Raw genomic sequence first — 17,500 nt, forward strand, 5'->3', positions numbered from 1 at the left:
TATTAGTCTGAAAGTTTTCATGGTCATTTAACCTGACCTGACTTAATTAACCTAACTTAGATAGAGAATTAAATAAACAAATAAATAAACACACCTCATCTCACCTGATCAAACCTGACCTGACCTACCCTAACCTAACCTAACCTGACATCATTCTAACCTGACCTATTCTAACCTAACCTGACCTGACCTGAGCTGACCCACGTAACAGCCCTTCTTTCCCCGCCAGATGGTGCTGCGTCACGTGGCCGTGCTGGCCGTGGTGCTGGCCGTAGCGTGGGCCCAGGGGCGGCCAGGCGGCCTGGGCGGCGGCCAGGGGGGCGGCCAGGGGGGCGGCCAGGGCGGCGGCCGTGAGCTGATCAGGCCGGACCCCAGGGCGTGCAGGAACAGGGTGACCCACGCCGCCACCTTCCGCAACGGACACTACTACTTCTTCTCCTGGGCCCACGGACCCACCAGCCAGCACGAGCGGGACTGGCTGGACGCCAGGAACATCTGCAGGTACGTGTGGCCGCTGCTGCTACTGGCCTGTTGCGCTGTGCACGGTAACCTGGCAGACACGCCCCGCTCCCTCCCACCAGGTTGCCACACTATTCACGGTAACCTGGCAGACACGCCCCGCTCCCTCCCACCAGGTTGCCACACTATTCACGGTAACCTGGCAGACACGCCCCGCCCCCTCCCACCAGGTTGCCACACTATTCACGGTAACCTGGCAGACACGCCCCGCTCCCTCCACCCGGTTGCCACTCTTTTCACGGTAACCTGGCAGACACGCCCCGCTCCCTCCCACCAGGTTGCCACACTATTCACGGTAACCTGGCAGACACGCCCCGCCCCCTCCCACCAGGTTGCCATACTATTCACGGTAACCTGGCAGACACACCCCGCCCCCTCCCCACCAAGCTCCATATCACTGACCATTCCGCAGGCAAGCCACGCCCCCTCCCCCAAACCCGGGCTGCAGGAACTGGCTACTTACTGGGAACATCTGGAAGAGTGTTTGAACGGCCGCACTATTACACTGTTCACACTAACTTGACCAGCAAGCCCCGCCCCTCTAGCTGTTCCTGCTTGTCTGCTTGCGTTGTGATCTTGTGAGCGCCTGCTTGTCACTCATATATAGTCTTTAAACGCCCCGCATTGACGTATAAGTTATGGTTGTCTGCTTTTCACCGAGTAGGAACTGCCTGCTGGTACGCCCCCTTAGGAGAAGGAGTTTTGGTTGTTCCCTTTCACGCCTTGTACGAGTTGTGGTTGTCTGCTTTTGTGTCCCTTGGTTGTGGTTGCCTGCTACACCTGCCATACTACTGTTTGTGCTCCCTGCAGGATGGGGCATGAGAGGAGGGCAGCATGGGGCATAGCTGGATGGGGTATAGGAGGGCAGGATGGGGAGAGGAAGAGGGTCAGGATGGGGAATAGGGCAGAAAGGCATAGGACTGAAAAGGCTCATGGGAAGATATGGGTGTGTGAATGAGTGATGTGGACGTAACTGAAGCAAAGGGAAAGGGAGACGGCAGCGTAATGACAGAAAAGGGGACGAATGAAGGGAAGGAACAGCACGAGATAAAGAGAGAGAGGAGGGGAATGAGAAGGGAATAGAAGGAAAGGGACATAGAAGGGATCATAGAAGATAGATAGGCAAGTGGGTGATGTAGATGAAGGATAAAGAGAGAGGAGATGAATGAAGGGAGGGAATGGCACAAGATAAGAGAGATAGGCGTGAAATGAAAAGGGGAGGGAGGGAAGGGAAGAAGGAAGAGAAGAGAGATAGGCCGGGAATGAAAAGGGGAGGGAGGGAAAGGGAAGAAGGAAGAGACAGGAGAATTGCACCAAGACTGTGATGTGTGGGAGGCGGAAGAAAAGGCGACTTTCTACCACACAAGCTTTCAGTGCTGGAGGCTACAGGAAGAGAGGGAAGGGTTTCTAAACACACACACACACACACACACACACACACACACACACACACACACACACACACACACACACACACACACTCTTCACCTCTGTACTGGAGTGAAATTGGAGAACACAGGCAAAGTCAGGTACGGGTTGTGGTTTTTGATCCTGCTTCTGACTCCACGTGTCGGTTCTAGTGCCACGCAAAGCAAGAAATGATATCCCTCTGTACTTCTATAACCCAGCTGCGTGACCTTTGCTGCGGGGCTGTTCGTGTGACAGTAGACCACTCCCATGTACTTCTATAACCCAGCTGCGTGACCTTTGCTGCGGGGCTGTTTGTGTGACAGTAGACCACTCCCATGTACTTCTATAAACCAGCTGCGTGACCTTTGCTGCGGGGCTATTCGTGTGACAGTAGACCAATCCCATTTCGCAGATGCAGGACGAAGGGAGAGAATGGGTAGGGTTAGGGTGGGGAGGAAGGGAGAGAGCGGAGGAGCAGGATCAAAGCGGCGGGTTAAAACTACTGAGCAAGGGAGTTTTACAGTCACTCAGATGCTAAACGGACTCACAGAATACAGTTTAGGAGTTCTTTCACGATCTCTTCTTTTCCATTTGTTTCCTCTTCATTTGCTATTTTTATCATTGTCCAGTCAGCTCGGTTGTTCGTGATATCTGCAAACTCCCACCCCATTGATGCTGCTCCTCCACTCTCTCCCTTCCTCCCCACTCTAACCATACACTTCCTCTCCCTTCGTCCTGCATTTCCACAGCCTCTCCCTTCCTCCCCACCCTAACCATACACTTCCTCTCCCTTCGTCCTGCATCTCTACAGCCTCTCCCTTCCTCCCCACCCTAACCATACACTTCCTCTCCCTTCGTCCTGCATTTCCACAGCCTCTCCCGTCCAACCCACCCTAACCCTACACATCCACTCCCTTCGTCCTGCATTTCCACAGCCTCTCCCTTCCTCCCCACCCTAACCATACACTTCCTCTCCCTTCGTCCTGCATCTCTACAGCCTCTCCCTTCCTCCCCATCCTAACCATACACTTCCTCTCCCTTCGTCCTGCATTTCCACAGCCTCTCCCTTCCTCCCCACCCTAACCATACACTTCCTCTCCCTTCGTCCTGCATCTCCACAGCCTCTCCCTTCCTCACCACCCAGACCCTACCCTTCCTCTCACTTCGTCCTGCATGTCTACAGCCTCTCCCTTCCTCCCCACCCTAACCATACACTTCCTCTCCCTTCGTCCTGCATTTCCACAGCCTCTCCCTTCCTCCCCACCCTAACCATACACTTCCTCTCCCTTCGTCCTGCATCTCCACAGCCTCTCCCTTCCTCCCCACCCTTACCCTACCCTTCCCCTCCCTTCGTCCTGCATCTCCACAGCCTCTCCCTTCCTCCCCACCCTAACCATACACTTCCTCTCCCTTCGTCCTGCATCTCCACAGCCTCTCCCTTCCTCCCCACCCTAACCATACACTTCCTCTCCCTTCGTCCTGCATCTCCACAGCCTCTCCCTTCCTCCCCACCCTAACCATACACTTCCTCTCCCTTCGTCCTGCATCTCCACAGCCTCTCCCTTCCTCCCCACCCTAACCATACACTTCCTCTCCCTTCGTCCTGCATCTCCACAGCCTCTCCCTTCCTCCCCACCCTAACCATACACTTCCTCTCCCTTCGTCCTGCATCTCCACAGCCTCTCCCTTCCTCCCCACAGCCACATGCACACAGTTTTATGGCCCTGGTGCTAGTTCGACCTTTCTTCTGTACCATGAACCTAAAAGAACACTCACTGGAACCCGACTGATCTTCTTTCTGGACTTTGAAATTAGTTGATGTAGGACCCGAAAGCGTCTGACAATACCGAACTACGTGTGTGGGAGTGAGGTGTCAGGGGGGTTGGGTGGGGGGTGTAAGCAGCGTTGCCAAATTATCGTACTCAGCGCATTGCATTTTTGTAGTTTCTGACCTATAACTCTAGCAAAAAAGAACGAAACCCATCAATATTTATCAGTTTTAACGCTAACTTTAATTTCCTATCGTTATTTGTGTGGTTACGACAGTCTTGGAGCCTAAAAATGATAAATGCAATGTTCAGTGTACGACAGTTTGGCAACGTTGGGTGTAAGGTATGTAGAGTGTTGTGGGTGTGTTATAAGTTGGAACAGGTGGCAGGGAAGGTGATATGGGTGAGTCACGAGGCCCAGGCCGGTATTTTCAGACGCTCCCGCCTCTCACATCAGCTATTTCCAAAGTCCGAAAAGGATATTAATAGCGTTGTGATTAATGTTATTTCCACGTTCGTGTTACAGAAGCTTTGTCACGCTACCACCAGGGTCAAAGAACTACCCCTGGAAATGCCCAAACTACCCGTGAAAGCGTTGTCAAAGTTGTGTTCTTGGGCCTTGAAAGGTTTAAAAATATGGCCCCCAGATTCTTAAGCATTTCCTCCTCCCCCCTACAGGAAGCATTGCCAGGACCTCGTGAGCATCGAGACGCAGGATGAGGCTCAGTTCGTGGAGCAGAACATGGTTCAGGGCAACGTCAAGTACATCTGGACCTCTGGACGCAAATGTAACTTCGACGGCTGCAACCGGCCAGACCTGCAGCCCCCCATCGTCAACGGCTGGTTCTGGTCTGGCTCCACCGCCCGCATCCCCCCCACCAACTCCACCCAGGGCTGGCGCGGGGACTGGTCTCACACGGGCGGCTCCGGCAGACCCCAGCCCGATAACCGCGAGTTCTCGGAGACCGGCACGGATGAGTCCTGCATCGCCATCCTCAACAACTTCTACCAGGACGGCGTCAAGTGGCACGACGTCGCCTGCAACCACGTGAAGCCCTGGGTCTGCGAGGACTCCGACGAGCTCCTGGCCTTCGCCCGCTCCAGCTTCCCGCGCTCTGGCATCCCCTAGGCAGGCGTGGGAGGCCGAGGAGGAGGAGGAGGAGGAGGAGGACCAGGAGGAGGAGGTGAAGGAAGTGGGGTATTGGCAAGAGAAGAGGAGGAGGACTAAGAGATGGTTTTGAAAGTAGCTTGTGTTGTTGTTGTTGTCTGTTTATATCTTCTAAAAATTGATTTGTTAAAAGATATATGATTTTAACCTCCATCTCCTCCACCTCTTCACATTGACTTTACTTCTTCTTCTTCTTCTTCCCCCCCTGGTCCCCCCCCCCTCCTTCCTTTCCTCCTCTCCCCCTCAACACACACACACACACACACACACACACACACACACACTGTATAGTCTTTCCTCTCATCATCTAGATACAATATCCATTTTCTACCTTTCCACCCCTTCTTCCACACCTATTATTATTATTATTATTATTATTATTATTATTAGTCATCGTTATTTAAATACCCGTTAGTGAACCTCTACGTATCTCTACATGTCGTTTTAAGCACCATTTTTTTTGTAATTCTTTATTCACTGACTAACCAAAAAGATGAAACGCAGGAAAAAGAAAGTTCAACAAGCAAGAGGTACACTAAGATATAAAAAAACAAAAACATAATCGGCAGGATCCGGTTTTCCGTTTTCTTTAAGGTGTAAATACAGAATTAATCAAGTCACCCCTTCCCCCCCTAACCTACCCTTCCTCTTGTCTGTACGTCTGTCTGTCTGTCTGTCTTGAATAAAGATACGCTGTTTTTATAGTGGTGCCTTATTGTTTGTTACCCGCTTGCGTGGTGGTGGTGGTGATGGTGGTGGTGGTGGTGATGGGGGTGGGGGAGAGAGAGAGAGAGAGAGAGAGAGAGAGAGAGAGAGAGCACATGGAGGCCATGTTCTTCCGCCTCCTCCTCGCAGATATGAGCGCCGTACTGCTCGTCGCCCTGTATCGCCCTCTGTGGCAAGGCAGAGAGCCCCTCACCTTCCTCACCGACCAGCTGGACACCATCCTGGCCACCTACGACTGCCAGAGCACAGCCATCGTGGGTGACATGAACCAGCATATGGTGAGCAGGGCCTTCACTGAGCTGACTGGCCCACGGGCTCACAAACCACGTCACCTTTCCCACTCACGTGCGTGGGGGCTCGTTGGACCCTGTCTTGACGGACTTGCCCGGGGACTCAGTGCACTGCCGCCCTCTGGAGAGAATCGGCAGCTCCGACCATAATGCGGTGCTGACTGAACTCGGCCTCAACCCCTCGCGTGAGGAAGCAAGGCAACGCGCCATCTGGCTGTGGCAGCGGGCAGACTGACAAGCCATGAAGCGGGCACTAGCTGACACTGACTGGGATGCCACACTCAGTGGTGACGTTGACCACAATGTGTCAGCCTTCTCTGCCACTCTCCTCCAAGCCCAGAGGCAGCATGTCCCTCACAGGGCATATAAAGCCGACCCACGCGACCAGCCGTGGTTCGGCTATAGGTGCCGACTGGCTGCAGAGGAGAAGTACAGCGCCTGGAGGCAATACAAGCGCCGTCCCTCCCACCGCAACAAGGCTCTGCACCGCGCTGCATGCAAGGCCATGACAATGACAGCAGCGTGGGCCAGGAAAAGGTGGGAAAACAGCCTCAGGAGGAAGCTGGCGTCCAACCAGGTTGACCCCAAGCAGTGGTGGTCCCTGGTGAAGGAGAGGCATGGCACCGTCGCGCAGGACAGAATCCCGCTTCTCAAGACGCCTGCAGGGGGCCTGGCAGTAAAGAACCAGAATAAAGCTGCCCATCTGGCAACCCACTTCAGCAGCAAGATGACTGTCGAGGAGCCAGACAGGCAGCCCCCCTCCTTCCCCGTCTGGGTATCTTTGACCTGGAAAACCCGGAGATCACTGAGGGCACAGTGGCCAAGTACCTCCGAGACACCAACACCATGAAAGCCCCAGGCCCGGATGACATCAGCCCTTTCCTGCTGAAGCACTGTGCAGGGGAGCTGTCGCACCCCCTCACACGTATCTTCAGACAGTGCCTAAGCGCAGGGGCCTGGCCGACCCTGTGGAAAGAGGCTCGTGTCACATCGGTTTTCAAGAAAAAAGACAAGACAGACCCAACCTACTACCGCCCAATCTCGCTCCTGTCGGTTGTTAGCAAGATCCTGGAGCGGATTATTGTTGAGCAACTGACGCGCCACCTGGAGGAGAGCCATCTGTTGTCTCCTCGTCAGCACGGGTTCAGGAGAGCTCGCTCGGCATCAGACTTCCTCCTCCTGCTCAGCAAGTCTTGGCATGACGCCCTGGACTCTGGTCGCCCCTCACTTGTTGTTGCCCTAGATATTGCTGGGGCATTCGACTGTGTGTGACACAGGGGCCTCCTGGCCAAGCTCGAGCATCTCGGCATCACAGGACAACTGCTGCAGCTGTTTTCGAGCTACCTGCACGGCCGGAGTCTGAGGGTAGCGGTGAACGGGTGCACGTCAGGCAGTTACCCAATCACTGACAGCGTTCCACAAGGATCAGTACTGGGCCCGAATCTTTGGAACGCATACTTCGAAGAGCTGCTCCGTGGCCTACCAGTGGCCTCAGCCTACGCCGACGACTGTACCCTGTCCCACAGCTACACCAGGGAGGAAACTGCGGACGTGATCGAAGCCACCAACCGCCATCTTGGTGACATCATGGCCTGGGGACGACGTTGGCAAGTCAAGTTTGCTGCCGAGAAGACCCAGGCCATGGTCGTATCGCGTTCGGGGGAGAACGCCAGACTCCTGCAGGGACGGCTGAAGTTTGGGGACGACACCCTGGTCATCAAGGACTCCATCAACATCCTGGGGGTGGAGGTCGACTCCAGACTCAGTTTCGACCGCCACCTGGAGTGTGTGGCGCGCAAAGCCTCCCTGAGGGTGACACTCCTGCGTCGCGTGCGGCACCTGCTCGACGCAGACGGCCTCCTGAGGCTGTACAAAGCCCAGGTGAGGCCCGTCATGGAATACTCCCCTCTCTCCTGGATGAGTAGTGCCCAATGTCACCTCTAGCTGGTGGACAGAGTGCAGAGGAGGGCAGAGCGATTCATCCGCGATGCCAGCAGCCTTCAGCAGCAGCGATCACATGGACACCAGTGGCGGCAGCGGCAACATCGACAGCAGCTACATCACCAGCAGGACGCCCCCCCACCCCCGCTGTATGCTCGACAGCCTCGAGCACCAGAGAAGGGTCGGTGCCATCACAGTCCTACACAAGGCCCAGGTCCAATATACACCTCACCTGGTGGCACTACGGGTCCCTTGGAGGAGAAACCAGCACATCACGAGTGCGGCGGTGGCTAACGACCTCCTCCTTGAAATCCCGAGAAGCCGCACAGCCAGGTGCCAGAGCCCCTTCACGAGTGCCACGGCCCACCTGTGGAACGCCTTCACGGGTGAAGTGGGCGTCAGGGCAATGAACACCCAGCAGGTGAAGGTGGCGGCTCACGCCTGGTGTCGCACTTACCCGCCCTAGTCACATCCGCCTGAGCACAACACAACACAACACAAGTGACAATGCTTTAAGATAGGCGACCTCAAGACAGAGGTCTTCTTTAGCATGGAGACAATTTCCCCGCCTCTTTTGTCATATGTATCTTGATGTTTAAAAAAAAAAAGGGGGGAGAGAGAGAGAGAGAGAGAGAGAGAGAGAGAGAGAGAGAAAGTGATTCATTTTAGAGAATGTAAGGGAAATGGTTGGGAGGAGAAAGAAGGAATGAAGGGTGAGAGAAAAGAGAAGGAAGAATTGAGAGGGAGAAGAAAGAAAAGAAGGAATATACATTTTTTTTCTTGCTAGCTCTCGTGCCTTGAGCGAGGGAAGGAGGCTGTGTGTGTGTGTGTGTGTGTGTGTGTGTGTGTGTGTGTGTGTGTGTGTGTGAAGCATGTGGAAGTTGACAAACAGTGGCCAGTCAGCCTATCGGAACACACACACACACACACACACACACACACACACTGGGAGGGCCGTGGCATGTGGAACGCTACCCAGAAGTTGAATCTGCTCACCGAGTGGAGGACGACGCGGGTAAAGATTGGTTCTATTGACACGCCGACATCTCGTTTCCTGCTTAACTAACTGTTCTTCTGCTGTCAAGTATGTTTTCTACCAACCTTCAAACCTCCCGAAAAAACACAGGAAAGTGTATAGATCAAAACTGTTAAAAATAACGTCAATGTGTGGAAATCCGCGCCGCGAAGTAGCCCGCAGCGTCCCGCGGCAACCAAAATCCGTAACTTCCAGAGCTAAAGCCGATGGGCTCCTATGCCCGGGAGTTGCAGCTCCCCCTCGCCTCCCTTATATATCTCACAGGAAGTAGCTTGCGCTTGCGTATGTTTAAGATCCCTTTAAGGTTCATTGTAATTTTACAATGTAATTAGGCAGTTCGCTTTAGAATGATTCCCATCGTACGGGGGAACTTCAGCGTAGGAAGAAACATTGGCATGTACTAATGTACAAAACGCTTCTTTAAATGAAAAAAATCTCTCTCTCTCTCTCTCTCTCTCTCTCTCTCTCTCTCTCTCTCTCTCTCTCTCTCTCTATCTATCTATCTATCTACCTATCTATCTATCTCTGTTTACCCGACGCTCTGCTGGACTCTGCCGGAAGGCGTCGCGAGCGGTTTTTTCCATGCCGGATCCGCGGTCAGAGGTCTACGCGAGCCACCATCCCAGAACTGATAAAGTCGGTTGTTCAGAACCAACACAATACAGTATTAACATTATATTCGTCAAGACATTTCTGATAGTCTGACAATTTTCCTGCACGGGCCAGGGGCCGAGAAAGAAGCTTCGGGGCCCCCTCACGGCCTAAGCGAGGTTACCGGAGCACCTTGGACCCCTTCACGGCCTCGAGGTTACCGGGTAACCTAAGTTTCAATGCTCAAAGGAACAAGATCGAAGAATTGAGATGTCTTATTTCAACAGAAAATTTCGATGTAATCGCTATACCGGAAACATTCATTGACACCTCAAATATTGATTTAATTTCAGAATACAATATAGATGGCTACAGTCTCTTCAACAAAGATCGCATCGATAGTAGAGGTGGTCATAGGTGTTCGAGCCGGGGGTGGCTGCAGCCCCCTCAGATTTAGCGGACAAAGATTTTTTCGGGCGCAGTCGCCATCTTAGCACACTAAGAGGACTATGACAAGGTTTAGTGACTAGACCTTGTTATAGTAACCCAAGAGAATATAGTCAGTAATGTTACGGAAAGAGGACGTCTCGGTTCTTGCGACCACAAATTAGTGCGCGTCGACATAAGAGCTCAACAAAAGTGACTGGAAACAAAATAATGGTGCCAAGTTTTAAAAGGGAAAATTTCGTAGAAGTCCGAAATAAATTGACAAAAATGCAACTAATAGATGATTCCAACGTGGAGGAAGTGTGGCTGAACTTTAAAAATCAATTACACTCGGCAGAATACATATGTCCTGTTTTGCGAGAGGCGACGTAACACTAATAAAAGTCAATCGTGGTTTAACAACGAAATCAAACATTTAGTTAAGGAGATAAGTTTTTTTTACAGGCGATAAAGAAAGTGCAAAACACGCCTGAAAATATCAGACTTAATCATGAAGCCAGGCATGAAGAAAACATTGCCGCCAACTGTAAAACTAACCTTAAGTCTTTCTTTAGTAATATAAACAACAAAAAGGCGATCGGAGCTGGGACTGAACCCTTAACTGACAGCGACGGTAAATTGGTAACTGAAGGCCAGTGCGTTGGGAACTTATTGAACAATTATTTTTCCTTGGTATTCAATACTGCCAGTCTTACCACCGCCACCACCGACACCAGCGATGGCAGTAGTACTAACAGTAATCCCACTCAGACCTTGCCCGACTTTGAAATACCTTACAAGTATTACAACTATAACTTTAAAAGTATTACGTAAAGCATGAAGTATCAAACTGAACGGAATAATGAGTATGAGCAATACTTTTTAATATAATATATACTAAATAAATAATAGCTATTACTGAAATAAGTTACAATGAAATAAGGAAAATTAAAAGTATTAAAATGACATATGAAAAGCAACTCAAGGCCGGATTTGGCTCACGAGCCGCCAGTTCAGTAGTCCTGTCAGGGCGCTAAGATGGCCACTCAGCCCGAAAAAATCTTTGTCTGTCCAAATCTGAGTTGGGTGCAGTCCCCCAGCCTCCCCGCCTCGTACGCCCACGACCCCATTAGCACTATAAGACAGGTGAATAAACGTGAGCCTCCTAGCGACCCCTCGACCCGTGTGTTTCCACGCCCCGTCGCGTGGGGCTGTTCGGCCTCCAGCGGACACGAGGGTTTGTGGCTACTTTCACACTTGTTTTACACTCTCTCCTACGGCTGTCTGGCAGAGGGTTAGTAAAAGACATATATGACAAGAGAAGAGTACTCCCTAGGGTGGGCAGCGATATATGGGCGCGTTAATATAACCAATCTCAACCACACATACCTGCCACAGGAGGCAAGACGGGAATGCACGGAGACCTCCTGTGGCTGGCGTGGCGTGCTGGGCGGGGCGACGCTCCTCCCGACGCGTGCCCCAGTGACTGAGGGACTGACGGAGGCTGGTGACGAGGCGCGGCACGGCCAGGAGGAGGAAGGGCACAGAAAACAGGCACACTTACCGCGGCGGCCTCCTTGTCCTGCTCGGGTTGATGGCGGCGAAGTCTCAGCCTTTGCAACGGGGCTTCTGTCACTATTTCTTCTTCGGTGCTCTGGGTTTAGGGGGCTGCCTATCACTACTTCTTCTTTGGCGTTTTAGGGGGCTGTGGGCCGTATTACAAGTCGAATCCGAAGAGTTTTGGGTCCCTACAGAGTTATTTATCCTGATTGTTTTGGGGGCTGTCTCACTATAAAAAAAAAAAAATATATATTCCTTCAGTGTTTTAAGAGGCTGGTTCTATTTTTCACTGTGGGTTCTGCTCTTGTATTTTAATTTCTCCATTTTTCCAGATTTCATACATCAGTTCTTTCTATTCTCAGTGATTTCTCGAGTCAGGCGCTTCTTGGCAGGAGGGACGCAGCGCCACCATGCGTATACCTTTTGACATTATCCTCTTAACACACTCCTACTTCCTTTTAACACACTCCTACTTCCTTTAACACACTCCTATACTTTATCCTATTCCTACTCCTATAGCCTACTCCTACTTTATCCTTTTAACACACTCCTACGTACTAGCTCCTTTTAACACACTCCTACTTTATCCTACTCCTACTCCTTTAGCCTACTCCTACTTTATCCTTTTAACACACTCCTACTCCTTTTAACACACTCCTACTTTTTAACACACTCCTCCTTTTGACTTTACCCTTTTAACGCACTCCTAGTCGATAAAAAACACCTTCCATGCATATTTTGTACGTATCAGTAATTTTCAAGGGTAATTCAACGCATTATCTTTCCTTTTAAAACTCTAGCATGTCCAGCGATATTTTAATTCCCTTTATACTGCCATTGTAGTTTCATCACGTTCTTATAATATTGATAAAAAGCACCTTCTATCATTATTTTCCACACATAGCCATTTTTAAGAGTGATTTGACTCTTTATCTTTCATTTCAAATTCATTTCAAACGCTCTATGTGGCTCCTGTTTGTTTACGTCAAGGGAAAGCGAGCCCATGCAACAAGAAAAAGGGTTGAAAAAATTATATGAACAACTTCCATTCTTATTTTGTACACGTTGGCATTTTTTATGGTAATTTAACGTACTATATTTCATTTTAAAAACTCTATTGTGTAGCTCCACTTTGTTTACGTCAAGGGAAAGCGAGCCCCTGCAGCCAGAGAGAGAGGGCTGACCCGCCACTAATTCCTCTCCTCCTGCCATGTAAGCCCTCTCACCCGCCCTCTCGCCCACTCATTCTCACACTCGCCCATTCACATACTCGCTCTCTCACTCTAAATCGCTAAAATGACTCGTGAGCTCAATTTTCCCCTTTTTTTTCTAATTTCCTCTCCGTCCTCTTTTCTCTTCCTTTGGTCTTCTTTCTTGTTTTTTTCTTTTTTCATTCATTCATTTCTTCCTTTCCTTCTCCTCCCTTATCTGTTCTTCCCACCACCTCCCCTCCCATCTATTTTTTTTCTAATTTCCTCTCTTCGTTCCTCTTCTTTTCCTTTGCTCTTCTCTTTCTTACACTCCACTCACTGCCTGCTTACTTATATCTGACTGGCATACTCACACTCACTGCCTGCTGCCTGCTGCCTGCTAACTAATGCTGTGCTGTTTGACCTCAGCCAGTGAGGCATTCCATGTTGGTGTCCACTCTGTCCTCACTGACAAATCTGTTAGGAGTCTGTAGGAGCGGTCCTCTGCTCAGCTGGATCTTGGACTTTTTGATTGTCAGGGCGGTGAAGGTGTCAGTGTCCGGTGAGTGCAGCTCCTCAGAGCGGTGCTTTACACTTGTATTGGGTGCCGGGCAGCAGGCTTTTAAGACCCAAACAGCTGCAAATGACACACATCTCCGCTTGTTACTACTTAATTCTTTTTATTTATTATGGGCCGGTGTGGCAGCAGTTCTGGGTTGCCCACATGCAAAGTCTCATAGTTGAGGCCGCGGGTGCCCGCCAAGCAAGTACACTGACTCTTTGTGTCTTGCAGGTACCAAGATGCAGTTGGAGGAGGGGGCGGAGGCGTGGTGGAGGAGGGGGAGGCAGCCGAGTACCACATCATGTACAGCCACTATGACCCCCTGCCAACCCCCACCCCCCAGGACACCACCACCACCGCCCTCAAGCTGGGGCAGGCTGGCGCCAAGGACAGACCCCTGGCCAGCGTTACCCTGGCCGGGGGCACGGCGCTGGTGCCGGGCGCTGAACTGGTGGACGTCCCTGCCCTCTCTGCCTCCCCCCCATGTGGGGCGGGAGGGGGCGGGGCGCTGGCCGTCACCACCGAGGGGTTGGGGGTGGCAGGGCAGCGGCACCACTCCCCTGTGGCGGTTGGGGGCATGGAGGCAGCGGCAGCAGCACTTGTCACCTCCATGGTGGCCCCAGGGGAGTGTGAGGGTGGTGGCAGTGGTGGCAGGAAGGTGATCGTCAAGCTGTTCAACAGCAACACCTTCAGCCTGGACATCATCACCGACAGCGACGGGGAGGCGGCCATGGCCCCCCACCACGTGCTGACCAGGGGCAGCGCACTAGTGCACGCCAAACTGTCTAGCGGCACCATCTTCCCCGCCGAGGACCAGGCAGGGGACGGGGAGGAGGGGGGGCTGGTGGTCCCCCCAGCACATGCCCCTGCCCAGGTGGCACAAGAGGAGGAGGCGGAGGCAGCAGCCCTGCCCTGCCGGGTGATGTGGACCTGTGCATACTGTAGTGTGATGCTGGCCACCTCAGAGGCCATGGCAGCCCACCAGCAGGTGTGTGCCAAGGCCCTGGGGGACCTGCCACCGCTGCACACTGGCACCTCCCAGACCACCGTGGACGCACTCATGTCCCCATTGCGGCCACAGGAGGAGCCAGCCTACCACCTCAAGCTGGAGGGCGCCGCCGAAAGCCACGAGGTCACCACCACCACTGCCAGTGAGGAGGGCGGCATGGCGGAGGTGGTGGCGGTGTGGGTGTGTGCCGTGTGTGAGGAGGAGTTTCCTGACCCTGGTGCTCTGGGCCACCACCTGCCCTCACACTCTGTCCACCAGCTGGCTGCCGCGCTGCTGCAGTTGGCCACGCCCCACCAGAGGGTCAGGCCAGCAGTGGCGGCCACTGCCCCGGACACCGCCACCCCCACCACCCCCTCCACCACCACCACCACCACAGCCACCAGTACCCCTGCGTCCCCAGACCGCCGGGCCCTTGTGGCTGTGGCCAGCCCCACCTGGCCCAGTGGCCATCCGGACATCAAGATGGAGGAGGAAAACGTGGACAACCCTGGAGACACCCCCCCCCAGACACCCCCCCAGGACAAGCCCCTGGCCAGGCGGGCACGGCGGCGCCCTGGGCCCAGGCCCCAGGACAGGCTGGAGCGGAAGAGGAAGTACACAAGGAGGAAGAAGGAGGAAGAGGAGGAGGTTGTGGCGGAGGAGAACGAGGCAGAGAGTCAGGGCAAGGAGTACAGGAGCATCACCACCACCTCCATCATCACCCCCATAGCCACCACCTCCACCACCACCACCACAGGCCAGGGAGCTCCAGCTGGCCCCAGCAGCAGCAGCAGCAGCTCGGGGGGGCGAGGGAGCAGGGACCCCCACCACTGTGAGGTGTGCAACAAGAAGCTCTCCTCACGTGGCAACCTGGCCAAGCACCTCATCCGCCACCGCACCAAGAAGCCCTTCGAGTGCAGCCTCTGCCACGCCTCCTTCAACGCCAAGCGGGACTGTCGCAACCACTACCTGCAGCACCACACCACCGAGCGCCCCAACCGTTGCCACATCTGCGGGAAAAGCTACGTGGACAAGAGCTACCTCCTCGCGCACATGGTCTTCCACCGCGACCAGAAGGCATACACATGCGAGCTGTGCGGCAAGAAGTTCAACACGTCACGCTGCGTCACCCGGCACAAGAAGCGGCACCAGGAGGAGAAGCGCTTCGTGTGCGACATCTGCTTCAGGCCGTTCGCTGTCAAGGGTGACCTGACCTCACACAAGCGTAAAGTCCACAGCAAACAGACCCAGGGAGCAGGAACAGCCAGAACGCAACCACAACCACAACAACAGCTGCTACCCAATCCACAGCAAACACAGCCACACCTTTCACTCACAGCCCAGCAGCCACCACCACAGACAGACACACACACACCACACACCACACAAGGCAAGGTCAAGGAGCTCACAGACTTCATCCTCCCAGAAGTGGTCGCCTCTCCACACATCCTCCCTGACCAACTCCTGCCCTCGGACCTCTCAGGGGGGGGCGGTTTGGGGGGCGCCGTGACCTCCAAGGGCGGAATATTCATCAGTGGTGACCCTCTTGCTGTGACCTCCCTGATCGCTGGGGGGGAGGGGGACAATGGGGCGGGGTGCTCATATGGGGTGACCTTAGCACCGACGGGGGGTGGGGGGCCAGGCAGGGGGGATGTGGTGGGGGGCGAGGGGCAGCCGGCCTACATCATGATCAACAGCGGTGGCAGCTCAGCGGAGAAGGGCGTAGCGACCACCACCGCCGGCCTCAGCATCATGTACACCAGCGCCCCGACCCTCACCCAACAGGTAATGGTGGTGATGGTGATGATGATGGTGATGATATACATGCTTGTGTCTTTGGTAACTTTTTTTCTCGTTTGTTTGTAGTAGTGAGCCAGCTGTGTTTTTCTTTTTTATTTATTTATTCTTTATTTATTCTCTCTCTCTCTCTCTCTCCCATCACCCATTTTCAAGGTTGGGGATTTGGACGACATTCAGCAGCTGTCTACATCAGTGGGGCCGAGCCTGGTGGGGGGGGAGGGCCAGCTGGACCTAGCAAGCCACCTGGAGGGCCAGCACCACACCCAGGACCACGGCACTGCTTCCCTGACTGCTGGTAAGACTGGCACGACTCTTGCTGCTACTATTGCTTCTACTACTACTACTACTACTACTACTACTCATAGCTGGGCACAATAACAGAAAACCTTATTCCCGATAACCGTTAACTGATAATGAAAAACCTTAATGGCGATAACCGATATTCGTTAACTAGAAACACAAATATAGGCGATAACTGATAACCGATACCCGACATAAATCCACAATTCCGATACTAGCTAGCGATAAGTCCGATAGGCGAAAACGATACTATATTGATATTTCAGATAGAACAACATTGATGAATTCAAATTTTCATTATCTGTATTTTAGGAAACTTACAAAACCTTAAAACCACACGTTGACACGTACCTATGGACGTTAATACTAGAAATGCCTGAACCGGTGTTGTGTTATTTGGCGTCCCCACCGTCAAAAATTGTTTACAAACACTGGTCTCTCGTGAACGGTGCATGCTCAGACCAGCAAGCATAGACCTGTACAGTCTCACAAAGATTTTAAACCGTAATTAAGAGTTGTTGGAAGGCTGAATCAGACATATAGTACAACTACCACCATCCTCGCTGTTTCTAGGACGACACTCTGTACGAGTTGTATTTATATGTACAGAGTGTACGTCATTCTAGAAACAGCGAGGATGGTGGTACTGTATGTCTGATTCAGCTTTCCAGCAACTCTTAATGTGTTAAAAAAGCCTTGTGAGACTGTACAGGGCTACACTTAATGGTCTGAGCATGCGCAGTTCACGAGAGACCAGTGTTTGTACACAAAAGCGCCAGCTTTTGACGATGGGACACCAAATAACACAACACCGGGTGCCTTCAGTATCATGGCATGGTCACAAACGAATATGGTATATCAAATTTGAGGCAGTGAATAATCATTTTGGGGGCAAAATTAAATGATTTTTCTCTATGATATATTGATTTTTGAGTAGCATAAAAAAAAAATAACCTAGTGTTTTAATTTTCATGATCTAAGTATGAAATTTCATCACCGAAGATATTTCATACCGCGAAGTTTTTTCATACAACACCGGGCCACGCATGCGCAGTAAGGAGACAAAAAAAATTTCCTGAGGCGGAAAAAAAGTAGCGATTATCGCTAGTTTGGTTACAAAAGTAACGAAGATACCGATATATATTTAAATAAGTAGCGGATGGTCGATAATCCGATTTTGTTATCAGCGATAAAGTATCACGATAACTTATCACGATAATGCCC

The 17,500-nt window shown here is 52.3% G+C and overlaps 2 protein-coding genes across 2 annotated transcripts in view; both read left to right on the plus strand.

Annotated features, from left to right (window-relative positions):
- Positions 1-5,570, plus strand: part of LOC127000755 (CD209 antigen-like) — a 12,688-nt gene extending 7,118 nt beyond the window's left edge. Inside the window, exons 2-3 of the mRNA XM_050864785.1 lie at positions 230-501; positions 4,377-5,570. Coding sequence (XP_050720742.1) covers positions 230-501; positions 4,377-4,827 — 723 coding nt within the window. The 3' untranslated portion in view covers positions 4,828-5,570. The remainder of the gene's footprint in view (positions 1-229; positions 502-4,376) is intronic.
- Positions 5,571-12,581: 7,011 nt separating this feature from the next.
- LOC127000756 (zinc finger protein 335-like) overlaps positions 12,582-17,500 on the plus strand; it is a 6,780-nt gene continuing 1,861 nt past the window's right edge. Inside the window, exons 1-3 of the mRNA XM_050864786.1 lie at positions 12,582-12,648; positions 13,420-15,961; positions 16,130-16,271. Coding sequence (XP_050720743.1) covers positions 12,647-12,648; positions 13,420-15,961; positions 16,130-16,271 — 2,686 coding nt within the window. The 5' untranslated portion in view covers positions 12,582-12,646. The remainder of the gene's footprint in view (positions 12,649-13,419; positions 15,962-16,129; positions 16,272-17,500) is intronic.

The sequence above is a fragment of the Eriocheir sinensis genome, chromosome 19 (assembly GCF_024679095.1).
Source record: "Eriocheir sinensis breed Jianghai 21 chromosome 19, ASM2467909v1, whole genome shotgun sequence".
NCBI lineage: Eukaryota > Metazoa > Arthropoda > Malacostraca > Decapoda > Varunidae > Eriocheir > Eriocheir sinensis.